Source organism: Sceloporus occidentalis, unplaced genomic scaffold (assembly GCF_023333645.1).
Source record: "Sceloporus occidentalis isolate IW3139 unplaced genomic scaffold, rSceOcc1.0.p SCAF_8, whole genome shotgun sequence".
Taxonomy (NCBI): Eukaryota; Metazoa; Chordata; class Lepidosauria; order Squamata; family Phrynosomatidae; genus Sceloporus; species Sceloporus occidentalis.
In genome coordinates this window covers 21,279,668-21,307,287 of record NW_028316988.1, presented here as the reverse complement: position 1 = coordinate 21,307,287, position 27,620 = coordinate 21,279,668, and the positions used below count along the sequence as shown (strand labels likewise).

Sequence of the window (27,620 nt, the reverse complement as noted above, 5' to 3'; positions counted from 1 at the left end):
CCTGCCCCTTTCTCTCTGTAGCTGGCAGTCCTTTAGATATTTAGATAGAGGTACAGTCCTGCCACCTCTCAGTCTTCTCTTCCCCAAACTGAACAAGTCCAGGTCCATCCACCTCTCCTTATATGCTTTGTTCTGTATTCCTCTAACCTTGTTGCCTCTGAACCTGCTCCAGCTTGTCTATTTTCCTCTTAAAATCAGGCACCCAGACCTGAACACAGGACTCCAGATGAGGCTTGACCAGCACAGAATATAGAGTGACCATTATTTCCCTTGTTCTTGGGAACCGTGGCTCTATTACTGCAGGCTAAAATATTACACATTTTCCTTCTTGATATTCCCTCCCTCTGCCTCCAGCTCCTTCTTCTTCAGACTGAAAGCATTTTTTGGGGGGGGATTGGCAAATGCAGAAAAAAATGTGAGACATTCCTTTTGATAAAAAGGAATTTAAAAGAAAAGGAGAGAAAATGGGAAAATAAGCCAGACCTCGTGGCAATTAAGGCAAAGACAAAGCCAGGCTTTTAATGGTTCCTAAAAGGGAAGGAACTGTTTATGTATTAAAAATCTACATCCTTTCTCTCTCCCTTTAGTATTCAACAGGTAGAGAGAAGGTTTGGGTACAATTCAGCACCCTTTCTTTTGTTTGTCTCCCCCCCAACAACCCCAACAATTAAAGATGCACATCTTCTAACAACAACAACAAAAACCTGTGTGTCCTTCAGATGCACTTAAACTCCCATGAAAGTACAAAGACTTAGCTTGGCAAATGTTGTGGCCGGCTGAGTGCAGGCAGGATGAACAAACTATACTACAAGCAAATGGAGAAAGAAAAGAAAGAAAAGAGAGGCTTGATTCATTAGACTTTTGAAATAATGGCAGATATGTTTTTAATAACATTCTTGTTCACAGATCCACAGGAGCGCATCTCTCCCCTCCACTGATCACCTTTTCTTGAATCCATTTTACCTGCCACTGAAGAGCAGAACAATGTAATCTTAGGGCTTTGGGAGTCAGGGGGATGAGTAACACTCACCAATTACCACAATTAGTAGCAACACATGGGGCATTAAAAGGGTGGGGTATGAGAGGAAGAGTCCACAGACCCATGGATTGCCATTAATTCTGCATCCAGCTGACCTTGCGCTGGAGTCGATGATATTCCTTCAGTCTGTGAACCGAGGGAAGAAGAAGAGAAAATTCATTAGAAATTAACATTTATACTTACCAAGTTTGAGGCCATTAAGTTGGGTGAAATGGGGTAAGAGCAGGGAAAATAAACACAATGCACACTTATCAACATATGCATGCTTCCAACATTCTCCCTTTCCCATCCCCCCTAAATACCTGATCGTTGTATAATTAATCTATCTGAAAGGAATAAAACGGTGTGCATTAGTGCACAGAACAAAGAAGTTAACAGGCTGCACATGGAAAAGGGGGGGGGGAGAGAGCCCATTAAGTAAATGTGTCATTTTTTCATAGCCTTTAAGTGGGGGAGCATGAGGTTGTGACAGATAAATGAAAACCAGGCAGAAAGAAGGATTGCAGATTATATTAGTTAGTAGAGTTTTCTCTTCCGGGATTGTTCACTGGCGCATTGCTTATGAGCGCTGCAGAAATAATCCAGTTTGAGACCACTTTAACTGCCCTGGCTCAGTGCTAAAGAATTCTAGAAACTGTCATTTTGTGAGACATTAGCCTTCTCTGTAAGAGCGCTCTGGTGCCACAATAAACTACAATTCCCAGGATTCCCTAGCACTGAGTCAGGTAGGCTGCATTTCAGAGGAAGGAACTGCCCAAACCACCTCTTGAGCATTCCTTACCTAAGGAAATCCTCTGAAATTCATGAGGTTGCCATAAGTTGATGGGTGACTTGAAAGCAAGTAGATACACTAAAGGGGCTGTTCCCAGATTAAGGTGAAATGAGATCATTATTCCTTCTCACTTAGGAAGATGGACTAAGGAGCATTTAACTTAGCCTACTTGCTTCCAACCAGAAGGTGGATGCAAAGCAGATATAGGATGAGCCCTGGCACCACAATTATTGAGAAGGAAGCTATCTAGTGTGTCTACTTGCCTTCAAGTCACCTATCAACATAATGGCAACCTCTGAAATGTAGCCTACCTGACTAGGGGATTCTGGGAATTGTAGTTTATTGTGGCACCAGAGCTCTCTCACAAAATGACAGTTTCCAGAATTCTTTAGCACTGAGCCAGGGCAGTTAAAGCAGTCTCAAATTGGACCTTCAGTCCTCAAGCATTGTTTGTAGGACTACAAGCATCACAACTGTTGTGAAAGCAGAGATTTAAACTATTGACACGTCTCTGCCTGTGCATGTGTGAATACAAACCTCAAGGAGTTGATGTTGATGAACCCAGTGGCATCAGATGGTTTGTAATTCCCTTGAACGTCCATGCTGCAGGGAAGGAAGGTGAAAAGATGAGCCAGAAGCTGCAGTATTATGGCCAGTGAAGGGGAACTGGAGGTGGCCATTCAGGGACAGAAATCTGAACTAGCACACACAAACATGGCTATCACATCACCTCTTAACCTTTTCTTGCCTGGGCTAAAATAAACCTAGCTTCCTAAGCCACCCCGCATAGAGCATGGTTTCTAGACCTTTCACCATTTTGGTCGCCCTCCTCTGGATACGCTTCAGCTTGTCAGTATCTCTCTTGAATTGTGGTACCAAGAATTGGACACATTATTCCAAGTGAGGTCTGACCAGAATAGAGTGGCCCTATTACTTCCCTTGATCTAGGCACTACTCTCCTATTGGTACAGCCTAGGATCATATTGGCATTCTTTGAGAGGAACTTCACAGTGCCACACAGTACCATGTTTGTATACTTCAACAATGACACCCCACATGACTGCATCATATAGAAAGGCCGGCTGAACCTTCCACCTGACCTTTGTGGTGCCTGAGCATTGATAAACATGTGTATTATAGATTAGCAACTGTGATCCATTTCCATTCAGCTTTTAGATTTCTAGAGACTGGTGTGTATGTGTGTGTACGTAAGTAGGTGGGCAGAGGAGGTGATATAGTCTGGTAATTTTAGATTCTGGGTTTAAAAGATCTTGTAGGTGTATTAACCCACTTATCTCAAACATTATCTGATACCAGTTATCTTTTAATTGGGACATCTCCTGCTGAATGAACCCTTGGATGGAACAACGGAAGGAACAGATACTGGATGGAATCCTGTTGTGGTCTTAAATATGCATGTTTCCATATGAGAAGAGAATCCATATTGGAAGGGACCCACTAGGTCATCAAGTCCAACTTCCTACTCACTGCAGGATCTCCAGCTAGAGCTGTCCAGCCTCTTTTTAAAAGATGCCCAGAGAAGGAGACCTCACCAACTCTTGAGGGAATTGGTTCCATTGCTGAATCATTCTCACTGTCAAGATGCTCTTCTAATTTTTGCTCAATGCAAAATGACCCCATTCAGACCAAGATTGTAGAAGTAGAACTGAATGAGAAGTGCCATGGTACACACCGTGCATGGCTGTTCACTGCACATTTGGATGTATGTTTGGTTCCACATCTGATTCATTCATTCATTCATTCATTCATTCATTCATTCATTCAGTTTGTACCACACTGGGGACATGGGATCAAAAATGGCTTACAATAATTTAAAATAAAAAGATTGGCTAAAAATTTATTTTACCACATCATTAAAGCAGTTTACAATGCACTGAAAACATAACTGAAAATGTACAGGTTAAAAACTCAGTACTCCACTTTCAAACACCCTACTGCCATATGATTAAAGGTCAAAGGCTTAACTGAGATCGGTTCCTGCTGGTACAAAAAGAGCAAGGGACTAACCAGACTGCCTGTGGAAAGGAGCTCCACAGTTCAGCAGCAGCCACTCAGAAGGCTGTCTCCTGTGTCTCCAACAGGTGATGGTGCTGGGACCAAAAGAATGCCTCCCTCCAAGATCTTAACATTTGGGCTGGCTTAGAATCATAGAATCATAGAGTTGGAAGAGACTCCGAGGACCATCTCCCTCCCTCCATGCGCCCCAAGGCTTTACTTTAGAGTAAAGCCTCACAGGGACAGGGACACCTTTGGAGGTGTCACCCAGTGAGGCCTGTAACCCCTGCACGCTCCTAGTGATGCTACTGAATTAGGAACAATGTCTTTACTGAAAGAACTGTTTGAGAGTGGAATGGACTTTGGAGGGTGGTGGACTCTCCTTTTTTGGAGATCCGTAAACAGAGGTTGGATGGGCATCTTTCAGGAGTACTTTAGTTGTGTATTCCTGCTTGGTAGGGGCTTGGATAACAGGGCCCTTGTGGTCCTTTCCAACTTTAAGTTTTTGTGATACTATGATTCTAACTGGCAAGGGAAGATGGCTGCTCTAGAATGAGTGCCGTGACAAAACCACCTGTGTTTGCTCCATCCTGAGGCATCAATGCTCCAAGAGGAGAACTTGCTCCTTGTTCAAAAGCACCTTACTTTCCAAGTGAGCTCTCTTTCCACAACCTCTGACTTGAAAATGTTCCTCCATTGAGCGCGCTACAGAAAGGCCCCTTTGTTCAGTGGCGGAAAGCGTTCCAGTTAATTATAGAGCAATAAAACATGCTCATAATGCTGAGTGCCCCCAAGGTCTTGGAAGCAACATTTCCCCACCGCCCTCCCCCACCGCCCCATGGTTAAACTTTCCCTCCCCCTTCTCTCATCAGACAAGAGCCCAGTTTACTTTGCTAAGTGCTGAGCAGGAGGAGAAGCCCCTTCACCTTGCCACCGACACCTTAAATTGACCTGGAGCAGATGTTGGAGAACCAGAGAGGCGATGCGAAGACCCTGCCTTCCTTTTAACTATTAACCGGCCCCCATGGTGAGAAAGCCATTTTGGCAAGACAAAGGCAAGGCATCCGATTTCAGGCTTGGCCAAAAACTATTTGTAATGTCTTTGATAACACGAAAACACACTCACTTTTGTTTGGTATCTAGTGACAGCAAGGGAAGAGGGGGGGAAATGAAGCAAGATTTTGCAAATTTACTGTGTTTTGGGGGGAAATTTGCCCTGGTAGGTATCAATTGGCTAACACCTGTGCAGACACCAACATCGCTTCTAACTTTTCACAGATGAAAACCAGGACAAGTGTGGCCAACCAACATCGGAGTGTGGCCAAGATGGGTCATTCCCACTGTGGAATACCCTCTACCTGGAAACCCGAATGGCACAAACACTGGGAAGGACAAGATTCTGTTCTTCTCACCAATGAATTAATTAGGTGCAAATTACTTTTGCACTTTGAACTCAGTTTGCAGTATGTAAAAACAAAAAATCAGCACAATCCTAGCATTAACTTTGAACTTTCCTCATATGAAAAACAAAACCCGGCAATCAGTCATATTTTCAAATATTCACCCATGTAAAAAGGAATCATATTTTTGAATGTTAAACTTTCGTGTGAGTCTGTCTGTCAGTCAGTCAGTCAACAAAGCCTTGCAATTATAGACAAATGTTTTTGACAGTTTCCCCTTGTTACCAAAAGGTGAAAGCTTTTTGTAAGTAATCAGATAGCAGCAAAGGACATTTTCCTATTGCCCCCTTTCCCTATGTGCTAGCTTACTACATCCAGGGATATTTGTGCACAGGAAGATATTTTATCCACTCATTTTTGCATTAGCTTGAGATCCACTGAGTGCGGCAAATTGGGCAGGGCACTGGGAGCTTATTATGACCATAATCATGGGTCTCTAATCACATTGTGTTAATTATTTTTAATTATTAAATGTGGGATTGGCAAACAAGGATTTGGTCTTAATAACCAGTACAGCTTATTATCCTACACAGCAGCTTCACACTGGAACAACCACCTGCACAAATGTTCTGGCTTTAACTGAAAGCTGCTACTCTGGGCTTCTCCCAGGAGTTGTTTTTTTCTTGCTCCAAGAAGTATTACAGACACTGATTTGAAGATTATTTGGACACACAGTCAGCCACCCGCTGCAGAAGTTGGTCTGAAGGTCTAAGAGCCTTATCCCATAAGAAAAGAAAGCTGAAACAAATTGGGAGTAGTGGCTTTCTCCATGCCTCTGCATGCTGTTGTAGCACTTCCATTTCTTCCTGACGGAGACAGTTGGAAAAGTATGCCTTTTTCCCAATGGATTTTTTCAGCGCAACAAACCACACACTTTTACAACTGTCTCCTTCAGGAAGGAGAACGGAAGTGCTATGATAGCATGCAGAGAGTCACAGAGAAAGCAGTTTCATTTTGGCTTTCTTTCCTTGTGCAATAAGGCTCTGAGTCAGTGACACAGCTGATCCATTTAAAACCTTTGATTTGTTGACTTTAAAACAGGATACACACACACAAATGCCAACTGCCCTTTAAATACATTGCAGTCAGCACCATGGACAACTCCTTTACAGCCCAGGCTAACCTATAGAAGACTCACCTGTTCACTGAGATGGGAAGCACTGGGCAGAACTGGTTGTGACAATAACAAGGAAGGAAGAGAGGCATCCATGCTTCCTTGGGATCACTGAAGGAAAAGTGGGCTACAAATCCCAAAATTAACCCTTTACTAATTTTCTGGTTGGAGGAAGCAGCAAGTAGTCTGAACAATTTTTTTCAAGACTTTGAAAACCACACCATTTTCAAAACCGATTCCCAATTCAGGACTCATTTTGCATAAAATTTGCACATGGTTGTTTCGCACAAACAACAACAACAATAGCATTTTATGCACAGGAAATAATATTTCCACATGGAAATATTTTCTGCGCACAAAAAGATGTTTTGTGTGCAGAAAATGATGTTTTCAGTACAAAGCAACCACATGCAAATTTTGCATGGAATGTCCTGAATTGCAGCACTTTCTGTTTAGGAAACATAAAAACCCCACTCAGCCATGGAAACCCACTGTGTGGTCTTAAGCAAATCACACTCTCTCAGCCTCAGAGGAAGACAATGGCCATGGCTCAATGCTATGGAATTCTGGGTTTTGTAGTTTTGTGAGATATTTAATCATCTCGTTCAGAGATCTCTGGCACCACAACAAACTACAACTCTCAGAATTCCACAGCAGCATAAAGTGCTGTCAAACTGCATTATTTCTGTAGCTCAGATGGAGTTGAGCACTGAACATTGGGCCCAGGACAGAACCCTAAGGCACTCCGCTACTCAAGTTAACCCAACATTCCAACCTCTGCACCACAGTGGCTCTTATGTTTTGTTCCAAGAGAGAGTGGCATTATATTACAGCTCAGCTCCCACCGCTTCCACCAAATGATCTTCCAAGCTATGCTGGTATGAGTTTAATTTACACAACCCTTCTCTGACATCTTGGTCTTTTACATAATCTGCACCCAAGTTTAGGGCTTTAAAGATCCTAGACTTTGAATGGTTTCAGTTTGCCCTGGATTCCCTTAAAGGGTCTGCTGCTACCTTCTGGCACAGTGATGGAAGCTGTTCAACACACTGGTTAACTCAGAATTTATATCTCTTTCATGACACCCCCAAATCTGCTTGCTGAGGCACCCACTTTACTCCATTATGCTCTACCTGGAAGAGGCTTCCTCAGACAAAGAAGGAATTGAGGGGTGCCCCACTTAGAACCAGAAGGGGCTGGCAGAGGCAGAGCCATGTCCATCACTGGCAGCCTCTGTAGATCAAGAGGAGGGTATAGAGGCATTCACATGAATTAAAATGCTGGAGGCAAAGGGTCAGAAAAGGCCCTGTTCCTCTTTAAATGGAAGACATGGAGCTAATGAGCCTGGCCCTGCTGATTTACATCTGGCTATATATCATCTCAGTCAAGGCCATTCCATTTATGCAGACAATTGCTGCAAAACATTTGTTCAGCCCAGTCTGATATCTCCAGCTTTATGAATATCTAACATTCAGTATGTACCTCCAGACGAATCTTTCTGACAACTTTCTTCTTGGTCTTGTACTCCGCTCAGGACTGTTTTTTCCCTTTGAACTTCACACTGCCTTGCCATGCTTCTGCTTATAATCCTGTGCAAGCCCTGGGACTGGACTGGCTTTTTCCTGCCTGGTCCAATTGATTGTAGGTACATTCACATTTATTCTCACCAGCCTTAAATAGTGCACCCTCCTGTTTAATGTGAGGGCTGACATGGTTGGAGTAAGACTGTGCTGCCAGTTCAGTTGGCTGGTGCCAGTATATCAAATGGGCCAAGGGTGCCATCTTGTCCTTTGACTTGGTTTTGGCCAACTATGACATTCACCCTGTCTCCTTAGCATGGGGACAGCGACCACCCCAGCACTGACATACGCAGTGGACTGGCAGAAACAACCAGGGGCATTTGGCTACCCAAACCAAACAAGATGGCCCACCCTTTAATTCCACAAACAGACTTCAACCAAAACAGACACCCTCTTTTCCCAGGACATGTCCTACATTTCAGCATTCTGTCCAGGAGGAATTTCAAAATGTCTTCCATTTTGAGTATGACTAAGAAGCATTAATTTATATTTACAGTAGCGTAATGTAAATAATGTAAATATAGGGGCGCTTTGGCTCAGTGGTCAAGACGCTGATTCTGACAATTAGCAGGTCGGTAGTTCGAGGCCCAAGTGCCTTATGATGGAGTGAGCTCCCATCACTAGTCCCAGCTTCTGCCAACCTAGCAGTTCGAAAACATGTACAAATGCAAGTAGATTAATAGGTACCACTTCGGTGGGAAGGTAACAGTGTTCCATGCAGTCTTGTTGGCCGCATGATCACAGAGTTATCATTGATGACGCTGGCTCTTTGGCTTAGTAACAGAGATGAGCACCACCCCTACAGTCAGACACGACTTGACAATCTTAGCAAAGGAGAAACCTTTACCTTTTTAATACAAATATATGTAAATATAATGTTTATGTCATTTATATTACATTAGCTTTTATTTTGTAATTTCCTACATTTTTCTTAAACAGACTACATTTTGTGGTGCCTTGTTCTCCGTTACAGTAGATATCTAGTCACCCTGAACCAGAATTGACTCTTACTTCCAATACACTCACCTGAACAAAGCTAGGACACAGAGTATGCAACACTCAGCCTTGCTTCAGAACTTCCTTATGGTTTCTGGTTCCTCGGCATCTATTGTGAAGGACAGTTGCTCTACTCTGCCTCATGATAAAGCCAGCCCTAGGCTGTAGAGATAACGGCTAGTTTGCAAAGACTTGGGGATTAGCAAGGATGGCAATTACCCCAGACTTAACTGCTAGAATTCCATGGTGGCCAAGGGTCCACCTAGCAGTGTAGCCAAGCCCCTGTCATAGACCTCCACTTCACTGTTTTGCCTTCAATTCAGCAAGCTACTGATGCAAATATTTTAAAGAAAACTATTTGTGGCTTCAATAATGGTGAGATATAACCATACTCATGCGACACCACACCAACAAAATCCAAACTAGGGTAGTTTCTTATCCAGCTCCCTCCCGTCTCCATAACATCACACATACACATGGGAGGTGGTGGTAAATCTGTTCATTTTCTAGAAACTGCAAAAATATATCTTTTTTTAATTTATAAAAAAAATAAGCAAGAATAAGAGAGAGTTTACAATGATTTTACCTCCCCTGACGGGTGGTAGAAAAACCTCCACGCTTTTATTTTTGCTCATCCGAGTGGTTCTGACCTGCTCTATAATTACGTTACTTTCTACCTACTGTGCGAAGGCATTTTTTGCGCGTCGCACCTCTCACAGCTCTCTCTCGGGTTCCCATGATGCCGTCAGTCAAATGCTTTTCAAACCAGCGATGTAGAAATCAAAAAGAAAAGGAAAATGGCTAGAGACACAATGAGAATAAGTGTTCCTGTTTCCCCCTTCTCTCTCTTTTGCACTCTCTCCCTCTCTCTTTTCCATCTTTCCCCCACCACACAAACACACACACACACACGCTCACACCTTTTTACGTTATTCATTTAATCTCTCCCCGTGTGAGAATGCAAAGCATAATGAAGGGTTGGGATTATTAGGAGCTGTTGATTTCGAGGGGGTGTGAAGAAAAGAGCCAGAGACAGGGAAAAGAAGGGATAATTTGACATTTACTCTGACTGATCTAAACTGATTTGGGTATATTTATGGCTTATAAAATGTTTAGAAGGATTGAAAGGGGCTGTGGCAAGGTGTGTGGGGGAGTCACAGGAGGGAGAGAGACAGTGAGTGAATGAGAGAGAGACAGCGGAATAAAAGAGGGAAAGAAAGCGAATGCAGGAAAATAAATAGATTTGACTTTGAAACAAGATCCTTAATTTTGGAAGGTATTTTAAAAACAGAACAGTCTGGTTTAGCGGAAGTGATAGCTCCTAAGTTAAACCACTGAATGACTACGGAAGCTCCTTCTGATTCCACTTCCATGGTTTAGCACAGCTAAAAGGGATAGTAAACATCTTCAGTAATGGAACAGGGCTGGCCCAAGATATTCTGCTGCCTTCCTAAATTAAGGCCAACAGGCCAACATTGTCCCAATTCTATAAATAGGTGCTGAACAGACTGCATACTTTTCAACTGTATTTATTTGGCAGGGAAAGTCCTGATTAAACCTCTGTCATCCTACTTTCAGCTTTTAAAAGGTTCTGGTTTCTCTCTCGTCCTCCCACTTTCCTACTTTGTCCTCAGCTTACTTCAACTGCTGCAAACTAAGCTCAAAGTACAAAAGTAGTTTGCACTCATTATGGGAGAGAGGAGAGGAGAGGAGAAATCTGGCCCTTCCTAGTAGACTCAGGCAAAAGCAAACTGCTGCAGCCTCTCCTTGCTTGTGAGTTCTTCCAGATTCATAACTTTAGCCATTTTTACCATAGTCTCAGCCACACATATCTGAGTTTTAATTCATGAAATACTGGAGGGTATAGGACTGAAAGATTACTATTACTATTATTATTACTACAAATTAGTACAAATACTGATGCCACTCTGATATTTGTCTCCTTAGGCGACTGCCTTACTCTGCTTAATGATTTCAGGGTTAGGCATGTCTCTTCTTGTACATCTTACTGTCAAACTGATGTCTAGTGGGAGACTCACAGGCAAAAAGAAATAGCTCTTCCTATCACAGATAATAAAAACTGTGGAACACGGCCACTAGTCTACCGTATACCAGGGGAATCATATAGTCCTCTGGATGTTGCTTGGATTGCGAACCCCAGCATTCTTCATGGATGGATATGCTGCTGGGAGCTATATTCCAACAATTCCTGGAAAGTCTTCGTGATTTCTTCCTCTGCCTCAGATAGCTTGAAAAGACGGGTAGAACAACCCATAGAGTAATATGGATACTAAGCAGGGTAGAGGCATGCTTCCTCTAGGATCAGAGACAACTAGGCTCTCAAAGCCTGGAGAAATTGCTTTTTTGGACCACAACTAAGCCCAATGGCAAGTCCCAACTTGAGAAGACTCCCAGAATCAATGGGAACATTGGTAAGTCAATGCTTGTGTGTGTTCCACTGATTCCATGGGACTAGGATTTGTATACAGGTCAATACCTCCAAGGGGATTGTGCTCTGAATGCTAACATGTTCTCTGAGTGCCAAGGTGTGGGAAGCTGGCTTGAGGAGACTACATGTGAAAGGGATCTAGGAGTCCTAGTAGACCATAAGTTGAACATGAGTCAACATGTGGGCTAGACAAGGTAACCATTACATGGATTTATGATTGGTTGACCGGCTGGACCCAAAGGGTGCTCAACAATGACTCCTTTTCATCCTGGAGAGAAGTGACTAGTGGGTGCCACAGGGTTCTGTCCTGGGCCCAGTGCTATTCAACATCTTTATCAATGACTTATATGAAAGTAGGGGGCATAGTTATCAAATTTGCAGATGACACCAAATTAGGAGTAGCAGCTAATAACTCAGAGGACAGGATCTAAATTCAAAATGACCTGAATAGACTAGAAAGCTGGCCCAAAACTAACAAAATTAAATTTAACAGGGAGAAATGTAAGGTACTGCACTTAGGGTGGAAAAATGAAATGCACAGATATAGGATGTGGGACACCTGACTGAATGAAACTACGTGTGAAAGGGATCTAGGAGTCCAAGTAGACCACAAGTTGAACATGAGTCAACAGTGTGATGCAGCAGCTAAAAGGGCCAATGCTATTTTAGGCTGCATCAATAGAAGTATAGTGTCTAGATCAATAGTGCCACTCTATTCTGCTTTGGTCAGGCCCCATCTGGAATACCATGCCCTATGAGGGGTAACTTAGGGAGCAGGGTATGTTTAGCCTGGAGAAGAGATGATATGATAGCCCTGTTTATTTGAAGGGATGTCATATTGAGGATGGAGCAAGCTTGTTTTCCACTGCTCCAGAGAATAGGACCCGGAGCAAAAGATGCAAGCTACAGGAAAAGAGATTCCAACTCAACATTAGGAAGAACTTTTCCCCGACTGCCCTCCTAGCCAGCAAGGATAATGGGGGATTGTGTAGTCTAAAAAGTAACTTTTGGAAGGTCTGTCTAAAACATCTGGAAGGCATCACCTTGAGAGAGGATGTCCTCATGACCCCAGCACTTTACAAAGGTGGTATGATGGTGAAATTCACAGCTGATGTTAAGGCATGTGCTCCAAGCTTGAGGCTTACCTCACCAGTTCCTCATTATACAAGGAATGGCTTGACTCTCTTCCCAAAATGTAGACTTGACCCTTCAAGACAGAGACCTGGACTTTCCCTTCTACATGTTCCTGGGATTGGTCAATGCATCGGCGAATGTATTCACACTCCGGACTGAACCAGAAACCTACAGAGAAGGAGGAGGGAGAGTCTCATCAGTGCCACAAAATTCAAGAGAGGGCTTGCCTTTGCAAAGAACTAACTTTCCAGAGGGTAAAATGTGCTGCTTTCAGTCTTCACAGGCAATTAACAGCCTAGCAGCCAGCAAACCTGTGCATTAGCCAACAGCAGCCCAAATGTTTTACGTTACACTTTTTGAAGATTTGGGACCAGTGTGACAATAGTTCCTGTGGATTGCAATGTCTAGAATCCCTCAGCTGGGAAGTCTGGCAACTGCAGTTCAAAAAGGTAATATTCCTGACTTCTAGTAGGAGCTGTGAGTTTCTGTATTTGGATATTCTGAGTTAACTGGCCTTGTTTCTGGGTTGGAACCAAAGCTTTAAGGATCCTCCATTAAAAGTTGGGGGGAGGGTTCCTGGTTTCCCTCCTCTGGGGAGACACTATGGCGCATTATAAACGGCCATTTAGTACGCACTCCGTGCGTCCTAGGGTTAGGAAGGGGCGTGCTAGGGATAGGAAGGGTCTCACCTTCCTAACTGGCCCTGTTCCTAGGACACGCAGAGTGCGTACTAAATGGTGGCCCCCATCCACACGGGGGCCGCCATTTTGACGTCTCGGATGCATAGCGTTTGGACGTGGCACAGCGGAAGTGACGCGCAAGTGCGCGCCTCGCGGCGCCACTTCCAGGGACCAAAAAGGAGCTCCATTTCGGCGCTCCTTTTTAGCTGCGCCGGGAAGCCTCGCGGTCTGGCCGCTGGGGCTTCTCGGTGCAGCTAATGATGGTGGTGGCAGACCACCCGCTTTAGGACAGTCTGTAACGCGCCATAGTCTCAGATTCAAGTTCAATATTAAATCCTCTGGCATAATACCTGCATTCTTTTTTGGCACTTTTAGGTCCGTTACAGACCACCGCTTTTTCTGCCGGCGCTGCTGTTTGTTCCGCGAGGGAGCCGCAGCAGCCAAACCGCACGGCTCCCACGTGGAGCAAAAAAGAAGCTCCAAAATGGAGCTTCTTCTCGCGTCGCAGTTATGACGCCGCAAGGCGCCAATGGCACCCTCGTGACATCATAAGCGCCACGCGACGTGCGGACGCACAACGTCCGCTACGTCAAGATGGCGGCGGCCGTGTGGAACGGCCACCGCCATTTGTTACGGACAGAGTCCATAACAGGAGTAGGGGTGTCTAGAAGAGACACCTCTTTTTTAAACTGGGACGTCCTGGGGACGTTCCAAATGGCGGTATGTAACCCGCCTTAGTTTCCCAGACTCCACCTTATATTAAGACTACTTCCCAGACATCCCCCTCTTCATGATAACCCAACTTGACACGGCCAAATTTATGATTCAAAGACATAGCTGTGTTAATCTGGATCAGTATGCAAAGGGATCTCGTGGCACCTTTGAGGTGATTCCTTAAATAAGTTGGACTCAAACCATGTAGGGCTTTAAAGGTGATAACCAACACCTTGTACTGTGTCCGGAAACCAATAGGCAGCCAGTGGAGTGGTTTCAATATTGGTGTTATGTGGTCACTCCTAACACCAATATTGAAGTCACTCCACTGGCTGCCTATTAGTTTCCTCTAAGCTGCCTGGTTTCCCCTATGAATAGGTGAAGCAAGCGTGATAAATTCATTTCCCTAAGAAGAATAGGAGTACATTGGAAGAAAGAAACCAAACCCACCCAAGTAAGGGCCTGTATAGACAGGCCATAATAAAGCTGCTTTGGGTCACTTTGGAGGTATGCTGTTTAAATTATGCATGTGTCCTAAGAGGCTGGAAGCCACACCAAAATCATGCTTCAGTCCTAATGACTAGAGTGCAGTTTTGGTGCAGCTTCTGGCCTCTTAAGATGCATGTGTCATTTAAACAGCATACTTCCAAAGTGACCTGAAGTAGCTTTTATTTTGGCCTGTCGGTTCAGGCCCTAAGTTTCTTGAAAAAAGAAGGCTCATTCAGAGAGACAGTGAAAGAAAGAGCATGCAGTTGCTGGAGAGCCAGGGTTCTTTGCCAGCACCCTGAACGCTCCAGTCTTGTCTGCCGCTAGTGTATCAGAGGGGCCCTAGTGAAAGAGATAACTGGCCCAGACAGCTCTGGAGACATCAGGCAGAACGGAGAGTATGGGCCATTATCTGGACAAGCAATCACAACCCATCTGTCCTAGGTAGGCTCACCTTCCCTGCCTCTTTCATTTCTCACATAACCTTGAGCTGTTTCAGCCAGAGCTGTCTCATCTTTCCCTCCCCTATGGAGCTTCTCTGGGGGACAGGGGAATCTATGCTAGTATTGCCTATTCTCTGGGGAGGAAGGCAGGGTTCAGGTACTGACACTCAGGTTTCCCCGTTTCTCCAGAGCAAGTGGGGGAGTAACCAGGTGCTTCCCTCGTTGCTTTCACATGAGGGTTAGCTCACTACTACAAGGGACGATGGGAGGGGGCTCCCATTGTACAACAGGACACTTGGTGCACTGAGAGACACTGTTATTGGAACCATTGTGCAATGGCCACACTGCTGGCTCTGCTCATGCAAGGGTCCAATAGTGTCGCTGCATCTCCCCTCCCCTCCAGAGTATATGAACTTTGTGCAGTGGTACAATTCAACCTTTCATGCTCATAAGTTGGTTTATGACAATGTAACTTGCCAATAGGATGCCATTCCACTCCAGAGATTCATTCAACTCCACTGTAATCCAGAAAGTAGAGGCTAATAGGTACAAACTCACATGTAGAAGTTGGCCACCATTGGTCCCCAAGAAAGGGCCAAGACAAACTGTGCATCAGAGCTTAGTAGTTCCCTCAGGAGTTCAGCCCAAAGTCTGGTGAAGTTTCTGTTTTGAACTGCAGTCTCTCACTGACCATGCTGGATGGAGGATTCTAGGAAATTGTAATCCAAGAAATCCATTTTTTCCAAGCTGCTCAGAAGCCTTTGGAATGAAATTCTTGCAAAATTAACAAAAAGGGCCACCCAGTCTTTGCTTAGCAGCCACCACTTTGTTGCTAATTATCCCCTTAAGTTCCACACACTTAAGAAAAGAGGCAGCAAGATAAACAGAGGATGAAAGAAGTTCTACTTAAGTGTCTCCAGCCATCAAAGCATCTCAACCCTTTAATCTCTCTGCCCTCACACAGGTGGCTCTCCTTCCCAAATAGGCTTTCCATTCTCAGCTGGCCTACAAACAGACACACAAAGGAAAATGCCCGCTATGGTCATTTTACCATTGGATTAAATCGATGTATCCTTTAATCTGGGAAATAGAGAATATATGGCCCTCTAAATGTTGTTAGGCTGCAATTCTCATTAGCCCTAGATGGTATAGCCAGCCATGAGGGAATGTACTCCTGAAATGTGGAGGACCACAGTTTATCTGTCTCTGGTATAGGCCAACTGGCATCTCTGTTGAATCACTACAGCCTAGAGGAAATCATTTACATTACTCAATGTTCTACCGTATGGATGCACATATATATGCATGTGTGCGAGTGTATATATTCATTCATGACACAGAAAATTGAGAACTACAGTGGTATAGTGGCATGAATGTGAGACTAGAATTCCAGGAGACCAGGGTTCAAATCCCTGCTCAGTTAGAGAAACTACCTGGGTGAACTTAGTTAAGTCACACTCTCTCAGTCTTAGAGGAAGGCAATTGCAACAGGAATAAATCCTAAGAGGCAGCATGATGTAGAAGTTGAAAGTTGGACTAGGACTCTAGGAGGCCAGGATTTGAATCACTCAGGCATGAAAACCCATTGGGTGAGTCCAACTGTCTCTGTCACAGAAAAAGGCAATGGGAAACCCCCCTTTGAATAAATCTTGCCTGAAAACCCCAAAAGCCTTAGGGTTGTCACAAGTCGGAAATGACTAGAAGGCAAATAGCAACAACAAAAACTAACACAGCAAGTTGTTAGTTCTCCCATCTTCAGAGGAGTACCCATGACATGCAAACCTTCACCTGCACTCTAATACTATACAATAAATTTCCTACTGATAATACTTATTTGAGTGATGAACAAACAGAACTTAATAAATTATCAAAAAGTTTCAAGGTAGTCCTCTTCAGTTGCTGAAAACAAAAGTAAAGCTGCATTTAAGGCAGCAGGTTTCCATGGCCGAACAGGGGTTTGAACCCTGGTCCAACCCTCAAACCTCTGTATCACATTGGCTCAGGATTTTCTTGTCAAGGTTTATTCTGAGGAGGTTTTCTGCTATTGCCTTCCTCTGAGGCAGACAGAGTGTAATTTCCCACAGCTTTTTTGGCCATTGAAACCCTGGTCTCCCAGAGTCCTAGTCCAATACTAGGACAATATTATCATACCACACTATCTCCCAGTTGTCAATGAGCTCTCAAGTTAACTCTGACCTGTAGGTTTTCTTGGCTGGATTTCTGTAGAACCTTGTCATTGCCTTCCTCTGAGGCTGAGAAAGTGTGATTTGTCCAAGGTCGGCCCAGTGTATTTCCATGGTCAAGTCTCACATTTGAACCCAGATCTCCAAGAATCCCAGTCCACCACAATGCTTTTTATGCGTTATACTTCCAAACATACACACTGAGGGTTGCACAGCTAAAGGTCACTAGCCACCCACTTTCAGCTCAGGGTCAGGCTTGCATGCATCCTAATGTATTCAGAAAATAAACAAAAATCCAACACACCCTTCCCACTGTACACAAGCAACAGGCATTTCTCATTTGCTTTAAACACAGATACCGTTTGTCATCAGGACCAAAGAGCTTTCCCTTTGCTTTGATCTGTTGTTCCTCCTTCCTGCCCTCTTCAAACTGGCTTCTTGACTCAACATGATCCCTCCCCGCCCCAGTTTAATAGCCTTCCTACTTGGTAAGGCAATCCAGTTCTAATTCTTGCAAAACAGAGGGACCCGTGGGATATCGTGCCATTTGAAACACCTGGCCCATACCTGGCACACGCACAACTCATGCACAGAGAGAACAAAACCAGGGAAAGCGATTTTGCAATGCCACCTTTTTCCCACAACACCATGGGGAACAGGGGGGCAAATTGGTGGGGATACAAGGGAAATGACAACCACTAATTGCCTGATGTTCAGAGAGACTAGTTACAATAATTAGGTGTTTAAGGAAGACAGGGGCACAAAAGCCCAGTCTCCAGCGGGCGCCCTCTGCTGCGTGGAACCCTCTGCGCTCTGCAATCTGGTGATTCAGCCTCCATTCTGGTTTTAATTATTTTTCTCAGTATCCCCCGCTCTCCCAGTATTTATTTTTAACAGTATTGTTTATATTATATTGCACCAATTTCTATTCTTGGAACAGGAAATATCATAAATCAGGATAACACTGATGTATTCCATATTCTTATTCTTTATATCCTTATGCAAAATAGCGATCCAAGGCAGTGTTCTAAGCTGCCCCTTTGGAACCAGCTCACTTATTTTTAAGAACCGAAGAAAGTCAAAACATTTTTCTAATTCATTTATAAAGTCCTGTTTGTTAAACCCCCCCCCCCTCTTAGAAATGTGTATGATTAGTGATCAACTGCATTCTTTGGGGATCCAGAACGAACTTGGCGGAAGAAGTGTTTGTTTCTTTTTGCACCTGTGTTCGGTTCCCACCTTGTCTCAAGGAATGAAATGAAGTATGAGTACTGTATATGTATATAGATTGATTTCTATAGATAGATATAGAGACACATCTCCATCTCTATAGGTACAGATAACAGATCAAGCTATATAAACTCTCTGAGTTATAGATAGATTTAAACCTGGGCTGGCTGCCCAGATGCCTTTTTCCATTCTAGCTCCCGTGTCTAATGCCATAGCCTCCAAAGCTGCTGCTCTTTCTCTACCTCCTTTCCTTTCAGCCTCCAAATTGCAGCAATTCAGTAATGACTTGCCCTGTCGACCACGTGGCCGATTGAAATGTCAGAGGTAACAACCTCCTTGTCCACACAGTAAAGGCCTCCTTGGGGCTACCTTTACAAACTAGAATTTTCACCTGCTGTTTCCCATGTAATTCTCTCCAGCAAAGCCTCCGGACCCTCCATTGCTAAGAATATGCACAGTGCCCCTCTGTGGGCTCATTGCCACATCGCAGGGGCTTCCTTCGAGAAGGAAATACAACACAGGGGGATAGGGAGCAATGTGGCAAAGATCCAGCAATATGTTGCTGGAGTAGCCACAAAAAACACTGCAGTGCCTACATGCACTGAAATATTCTACCCTCAGCTTCTCCAAACCTGGAAAAGAGAAGACTGAGAAGTGACATGATGTTGTGAATTGCCAACATATTGTCTTCAATTTATGGTAACTGCATGAATGAAAAACCTCCCAGAGCCCTTGGCTTCAGCGGTCCAGCTCAGGTCTTGCAAACTCAGGGCAGCCAGTTTCTGTGTAAATTTGGGACCATTTGTCCAACTTTAGGAGAAGGATGGTTTTCTTTTTCACAGAATTGAACAACTGGGTTCTTTATGCGTGGGACTTCAAAAAGTAGAACAAAACCTATGGATTGTAGGTGCTGGCGGCCAAAATTCCCTTTCATTCAAAAGTCATCATTATCAACTTGAATCAGTTTCCTAGTGCCAAATAAAACTTTTGATACCACAAAACTCTCAGTTTTTGCTCTAACAGACTGCATGAACAAATTGCAAGAGAGTTAGAACGGGTGGGAAGCACTAAATGAAAACCATGGAACCAGCAAGAAGTCATATTAGTGCTTTGAATTTAGGAACAACTTTGGCCTGAACATCAGCTGTCAGCATCAGTTTGTGAGGAAGTCTGAAGGACCTACCCAAACAGTGCTGAGACCAAGCAACTGCCAGAAATAAGTAGGCTGTACTGGAATTCCACCCTAAAGTGTGTATTCTTCAATCCAGCCCTTCTGATAAAGGTAGCAGGAACTCCACATGCTTTACTTACATTCTTGTTTGGATTACTGTAACATACTCTATACGAGCCAACATGGTGTCATGGTTTAGCTATAGGACTACAACTCTGGAGACCAGGGTTCAAATCCCTGCTCAGGCACAGAAAACCACTGGGTTACCTTAGGCAAATCATACTCTCTCAGCCTCAGCAGAAGGCAAGGGCGAACTCCCTCTGAACAAATGTTGTCAAGAAAACCCCATCACAGCTTCACCTTAGGGTTACTAATTTGAAGGCACACAACAACACGTTCTATCAGGCTGTACAGACCGGCCATTCAGGAGTTACTGACAAGTGGGAGCTGGGGCGGAGCTGGGGTGTGGCATCCACATAACGCATGCCCCAACTCTGCCCCCAGGCCGGTGGGATGCCATGCGCCACACCACATGGTAGACAGTGTCATGGCGCTCCTCTGGTGCTGTGTCTACATGATGCAGCACCAAAGGAGCGCTGAAAAGCTGTGGCACTCTTTCCACAGCTCAGGAGGAGCTGCTTTTTGCGCCACAGAAAGGCGAGATTGGGGCCACAGTGTTCAGTTGCAGTGCAGTTCATCCCAAGCTCTAAAGTTTCAAGGCCAAAACCTAGACCCTAGGGACAACCTCTGGTCATGTCACTGAGTGCTATGCATTAGGTACCAAGCACAGTTGCTCACAGATTGTACCTCAAACACAACCACAGCCACATACCCCATATTTTTATGTCTGGAAATGAAGATCTCAGCTAAGGTCCCAGACCAAGGTGAAATGAGGGGATTATTGCTTCTCGCTTACTTGTGGAAATGGGATAAAGAACTGTTAATCTTGCCTTTTTGCTTCTAGCCAGAAGATGTATGTAAACCAGAGCAGAGCAGAGGATGAGCCCTGGTGCCACAAGGAATGGGAGGGAAGGAGGAAGCTAGCTAAGTAAATAGGGAGTATTTGCAAGTTGTAGCAACAAATCAGTCAAGCCTTGCCGTTTGTAGTAAGCTGTTTTAGCTGATTTGCACTCAGCCCCTTCCTCTTGCCCATAAAAACCTGAAGAATCAGCAGTCTGTCACTGGAGACGAGTAGGATTCAGGCCCTGAAATCTAGCAACCCTGCTTGGAACAGAAGCTCAGAACTGTGGCAAGAAGAGAGGGAAACAGGAAAAATAAGCTGTAAGAAGAACATGGTTTGCGTTACGTTACATACCATTGTATACCAGTTCAGCAAATTTCAAGGCAAGTCCTTGCTTGACTTTCCGCACCTCCCGGTCCATGGTGAAGGCCTCGATGTCTAAATGCGCGTGGTGAAGGATCGTCCCTGCTGGGGTCTCGTAGATACCTAGCCATTTCACCAAACAGGGGCAGAGGGGGAAGGGAAGTGGGGTGGGGGAGAGAGAGAGAGAAAACACAAAATGAATGAGACCCAAACTGTCAGAAAATGACAAAAAATAACGATTTGGCTGACAGAAGGAGCTGTAGTCTCCAGCTCCATTCAGTCTCAGCTTGCCGTAAAATGCATCTGTCATTATAGTCCTGCTGAGGCCGAGACAGTCCACTCCGCACCTTGCGGAGAAAATTTCTAGATTCCCCTCTTTGAAGAGGCACTCCAGTGAGGCAAAATGACAGGGTAGTGGAGGCGATCCCCCCACCCCATGCATGCCCACCGGTCTGTGGCTGAAAACCTGTAATTAAACAAGCCATGTGGGGCAAAGTCAAGGGGGTCTAGAAATATCCTCCCCTCTTTGCTCTGCCCCCCCTATCACCATTTCCACTCAGAAGAAAAAGGGAGGAAAGACCATCTAATAAGGTATGAAGAATGGAGGATACTTGCGGTGGAGGGCTGGGGGAGACTTTCAGTCTGTCCCCACAGTGTTTTCCCTCATCACCAACTAGGATTGCCTGATCTCCGGATACGGGCCCCGAGTCTCCATTTTTGTGGGTCATCTCCAGGCAGGAGATAAGGATGTAAATGTTCCATTTTGTGGAGCTCAGCTGCAGGCAAGAGGAAAAGTCTGAGCGCAAACCTTGCCAGAAGAGCATCAGCTTGCTACAACTTCAAGATTTAACTTCCAAAGGCACTTGAGGGATTCTCTCTGTAAGGTAGCTTCCTCCCTCCCCTACCAATTGTTGTGGTGCCAGGACTTACCTTCTGCTCTGCCCTGCTCTGCATCCACCTTCTGGATAGAAGCAAGTAGGCTAAATTAAAAGATCTTTATCCCATCTCCCCAAGAAAATGAGAAGAAATAATTCTCTCATATCACCTTGATTTGGGAACAGCGCCTTAGCTGAGATTTCTGTCTTAATTTCCAAACAGGAAGGTGTATTTCTGTATGTGTCTGTGTATGTTTTAAATGATATGCCACGGCTGGTACTTAATGTATTATGCTTAATGACTTCTTCAGGGGCCGTAAATCTCAGATTTTGGTCTAAAAACTTCAGGACCTGGAATGATCCTGAACTGGCAATCCTATCTCCAGCTCCCACTCCAACTGGATTCAAAAGAACTGTGTTCAACTAACAGGTCATGGAATCACAGTTTCAAACTTTTTGACTAACTTTGAACCAGGACGGGCTGCAACAGCTAAATTTGGTCACTTATTTGTAAATAATTAAAATACTGCTGGAATCCAGAAGGAAACTGGTCACATACCAAAATTGGCCTTGTTAATCTTGTGTAACTGGAATGCAGAAGCAGAAGACCAGAATCAAAGATTGTGGGGAAATTAGGTGTTGGATCAAGAAATGAAGCAGGAGAGTAACTGAATTCTGCAAGGCCAACAGTTTGTTCATCACAAACACATTCTTCAATAAACCAAAGAGGTGACTATGCATAAGGATATCACCTGATGGCCAATATAGAAATGAGATAGATGACATAACTGGAAGCAAAAGATGGAGAAGCTTCATTCTAGCTACATAAACAAGATCAGGTGCAGACTGTGGCATGAAATGTGAGCATGAACTGCTAATATCAAAAATTAGGGTAAAACTAAAGAAGAACACTAAACCAACCATAATGCCAAAATACAGTGCTCCCCTTATGCAGAGGATCTTTTCCAGATCCCCCCCCCCGGCGTGAGGGGGAAATCACGTATGCTCATGCCCCATTGAAAATAATGGGGCGTGTGCATGTGGCACCGCGCGCACACCGTTCATTAGATTTTCCCATGGTTTCAGCGTATGCTGAAAACCTCAGATGTGAAGCCCGCGTATGGTGCAGGCTCACTGTACAACCTGCAGATTTTAAAAGACTGTAAATAAAAAAAGATTTGCACTAAAGTAGGCCCTCTGTAACCACAGATTCTGCATCCATGGATTCAACCACCCACGGCTTAAAAAATAGATATTTTACCTCTGAAAAAGAAAGCTTAATTTTGCCATTTTATATAAGGGACAGCATTTTACTATGCCATTGTATATAGTGGGATTTGCGCATCCACGGATTTTGGCATCCATGGGGGTTCCTGGAGCCAAATCCCAGCAGATACCAAGGGCCCATTCTATTAAGCCTAATCGACCAGGATCCAGTAGAACTATGGACTGAAGCAAGGGATGTAGTGAGGGAGAAATGCTAAAACATACTATCTGCAACCAAAAAGAAAAAGAAGCCTGAATGGATGACAGATGACATTTTTCAAGCAGTTAAGGACAGACAAGAGGCAAAAGTAAAAGGTGACAGAAACAGAGAGAACCCTGAATGCAGCTGTTCAGTGATTTGTATGCAGGGGCAAAGAGAATTAGTATAATAATCAATACAAACAAATAGAATATGACAACAAAAAATGGAAGAAAAAGAGAGTCCTACATGATCTGAGAAATCAAAAGGAAAATTAAATCAAAAGTGGAGACACTATATGGCCAGCAGGGCAACACATTACATCACCAAGTAGAAATAAAAAGGTGATGGAAACAATAAAATGAAGAACTGTATCAAAGAGATGTAAGGATGACAGATTCATTCAAGAAAGAACTAGTTAAGGATAAACCTACAAGTGAAGTGGAACTTGCGCTCAGAGCACTTGGGAGAAATAAATAACCGGAAACAAATGCCATACCAATATAGCTGCTTCAAGCCACAGAGACAGAATCTGTTCTAATTCTAACTAAAACCTTTCATGAAACATGGAAAGCCAAAGAATGGCTCCCAGATTGGAAACACTCAACATACATTTCAATCCCCAAGAAAGGGGACACCAGGGATTGCAGTAACCACAGGACCATTGCACTAATTTCCCATGTTAGCAAAATGATGCTCAAAATTCTTTGGTGCCTGAAAACAGTTCTAAGGATACTGTGGGCTACTATAAAGACAAATAAATGGGACCTAGAGCAAATCAAGCCTGAACTTTCCCTGGAAGACAAGGTGACTAAATAAGATTGTCATGCAGTACATGACATGATGACATGACTCGCCAGAAAAAACAATAATGCTTGCTAAGGTAGAAGGCAGAAAGAAAGGAGGAAGACTGCATTCCAGATGCATAGACTTCATCAAGAAAGACATGACTGTCCTGAGTCAGCAAGGCTTGACTTGGTGACTTGGAGGTCTTTCATTCACTGACAGCAGTTAACAAACAAACAAACAAAAATCAATGAAGATTATTTTGCTTAATTGATATTATGTATTGACAACCGTCTATTTTCAGCTGGCTATTTACGTGGCATCATCTCTTTTTTTATTAGTGGTCTATGTATCTTGACTTTTGATAACAGTTTGTATTCTATGTATATTTATCTCCTTGGTGTATATCATGTATTTGCAATATTCTTTATATCATTTTGTTTGTGGTTTTGGATATTCGTTTCATTTCATTTTCTCTCTACATACTTTTACATCCAACTGTTCATGTTTCACGATTCTTTATGCATCTGGTATGTTTTGTTTCGTGCGCCACAGAGGTGCTCATATGTGACTTATTTCTTACTTCCATGATACCAAATGCCGATCGCACAGGGCAGGGGCACCAGTGGAGGGGTGATAGGCAAAGAGGATTAATAAACAGATAAAAAGATCAGTAGTAAATGTGATCTAAAACTTCACAAACCCCCCAATGCAGTAACCTAAATCTGTTCCAATTAAACTGTCTGCTCTTTTCCTCAGATGGTGTTAAAGTTAATTTGAGTTGATAAAAAACCCTGTGTGTCTGGGTTTCTGTGTGCATAGCTATGCGTCTGTGTGAACTTTCATCCATTCCTCTTTCCATCTTTATGCATCCACCCTTCCATGCTCACCCTGTACTTTGCTTTAAAAGAAAAACGAGAGTGTAAAATGGATTCTTTTCCTCTTGTCTGTCTGTTTCCTCTTTACTCTCTGTAATATTTTTGTTTGATTGGTGACAGAAACCCAATGCTAAAAAAGACTGCGGCTGCAGAAGCTGTTTTTTGACAGTCGAAGTATGAACTGCCACGGCACAAGGGGAGAGGGAAATGACAGGCACTCATCCTGTGCCGCCGCGCAGGAGACAGGAGACACCTCCAAAGTGACACTCTCAGCAGCTTCAAGTGTCTATTTTCATCTCTCTGTGTTTACAGGGAAAAGACAGAGGTGTCAGCGATGAGGGTTGACGGCATTTCAATCACAAAGTAATTGCTGCAGAGATAAAAAAGGGGGGGAGAAGTGGACCAGGAAGGGGGTGATATAAAAAGGAGTCGGAGAAAGAGACAGCTGCTGCTACTTAAAAATTTCTAATTTGTAACCTCTGCTGTCTGTTTACCTCAAATGAAGCAATTTTGGCTCCTTTGACGGCAATCTGCCAGAATTGCTTGCGGTGACAGTGTGCGCAGCCATTGGCACACACACTAGCGGAACCAAAAGACAACTGTGGGGAGTAAGAAGTCTCAAAAGAAAGAGAGAGAGAGGAGGGAGGGAAATGCAATAGCGATTCAATCCCTTTCGCAGACCTGCAGAGCTGTCAGTGGTGATGGGGAATGTGTTCAGCTTACAGATCACTGGATCCGGCCCTTCGATTCTCATGGGCAAGCGAACCATCAGAAGGAGAGCCTTGAAAAGTTGTCTCTGCCAATTGTTGCACAAATATGAATCCTATGCCCATCTGCCCACTGTTCTGTTTTAAGGTGCGGGAATGGGGAGTACTTCACTTGTAAAGCATAATGTGTATTTGGCTGGTGAGGTTCACTGTTGGATGTATCCTGGGTGGCAAACCCACCTTTGCAGCCACAGTATGTGAGAAAAGAAATATATTAACTTATTCTTCTTCCTGTTTCTCTTCCAATCATATATTCACTTATTGAATTTATACTCAGCTGTTCTGCCGAAGAATGGAGCACAAAGAGAGGAAAAACAAATATAGTCCAAACACACACAAAACAATAAATGAAAACCTATCAATTTAAAAAGTGGAACACCCACCTGACAAAAAGGCCATCTAAGGCTGTCTGAATAAGAAGGTATTTGCCTACCAATGGGAGGTATGATTTCAGGAAAGCCTATTTATCAATCTCAGAGAAACACTGGGCACAATCCATGGCTAGAGATACTAAAGGAAGAAAGACGCACAGTATGAGTGAAGAAACCGCAAAAAAGCACAATTACAAACAGTTCCATAGAAGAAGAAAAATAGGAAACATTTGGAAAAGGCAATGTGGCTGCACAGTAAACTCAAGGGGGGAGTGAAAAGGAAAAAAGAGTGTGTGTAAAGAGTAGAAGTAAGGATAAATCACCAAGGAAGAATTTAGGTCTGTACTTGTCTGTGAACTAAGCTTGCAGGAATAATGTAAGGAACGCCAAAGCTCAAAATGAGCTGAGACTGGCCAAGAAAGCAAGGAGCAACGAAAAGAGGGGTTTCAAATATGTTTGAAGCAAGAGAATGATGAAGGAAATGGTGGGACCACTGCTCAGTAGGATGATAAAATATTAGCATATCACAATGAAAAGGCAGAACGGCTCAGTATCTATTTTGCTTTCCCAAAAAGCTGCCTCAGATGGTAGGTCTAATGGTTCTAAGTTCTCCTGCATGGCAGGGGGTTGAGCAGATGGTTAAACATTAGAAGGAGCTGCTTGAATGTAAGAGCAGTTGGGCAATGGAAGCAATTGCCTTGAGAGATGGTGGGTCTCCTTCTTTGGACATCGTCCAAAAGAGGCTAGATGCTGGGGATATCTTAGCTGGAAATCCTGCACTGAGCAGCGAGATGGACCTGATGGCCCATGAAGCTCATTCCAACTCTATGATTCCATGAATCCGCTAGTGTCCTTCAAGTGGGACTACTGTTTCACAGTCTGGGAACAGCTACTGGGGAAAAAAGGACTTTACTTGGAAAATGCTGAACCACAAACCTTCAGAGATGCCCTCTCACTGGCTCACTCACAAGATCCATAGTAGTTCACAGGCAAGTACAAAGCTTTACTGAACCACTGGATCATATTTTTTGCTCGCAGTCAGTAGCAGCCAGTGAGATGCACCTGAAAGGCAGACTAGAAATGTATGAAGACAGGAGCTCTATGCTGTTATTTCATACCTGTCAACTGTCTTAGGAGCCATTGACACTACATTATAAACCGGTTTGCAAACAGCTTTAAAAGGGGGTCACTTACACTTGCGCCAGTTTTTCTACAGCTCTATATAAATAATAATAATAATAATAATAATAATAATAATAATAATAATAATAATTTCCCCACCCTGGATTCAAGGGAGGGGGAACGGCACAATCTTCCATAACTCAGGTTTTCCAAGATTGAGGAGTTCCCTATTTCCTTTCCAAAACATCAGGTTTTATCAGGGTGCTGCCAATGGGAACTTGCTCCCGATATCATTCAGGGCATCCAGGAGGGAGGGGTTAATGTGCAGGGGGGTGGATCATGCCCACCTCTTTGCCCTCTCTCTGCCAGCCAAGCACCACTGTTTTTCCCTCTCGGCACTCAGTTGCGGGAGTGATAAAATCACCTCCAGAAATGCAATGGATTCAAACTTCCCATGATTTGGAAAGTGATCTCTTTAAAGCGCAGCCGGGCTTTTTTTCTTCTCTGCCCATCAGTACCCTTATCTGCACTAATGTCTGATTCCCAGCCCAGAGCTCACCAAAGC

The 27,620-nt window shown here is 43.9% G+C and overlaps 1 protein-coding gene across 1 annotated transcript in view; it reads right to left on the bottom strand.

Moving 5' to 3' along the window:
- Nucleotides 1–869: 869 nt before the first annotated feature.
- ASS1 (argininosuccinate synthase 1) overlaps nt 870–27,620 on the bottom strand; it is an 81,816-nt gene continuing 55,065 nt past the window's right edge. Inside the window, exons 12-15 of the mRNA XM_089537026.1 lie at nt 20,783–20,914; nt 12,572–12,728; nt 2,349–2,414; nt 870–1,165 (exon numbers count right to left, since the gene is read on the bottom strand). Coding sequence (XP_089393152.1) covers nt 1,114–1,165; nt 2,349–2,414; nt 12,572–12,728; nt 20,783–20,914 — 407 coding nt within the window. The 3' untranslated portion in view covers nt 870–1,113. The remainder of the gene's footprint in view (nt 1,166–2,348; nt 2,415–12,571; nt 12,729–20,782; nt 20,915–27,620) is intronic.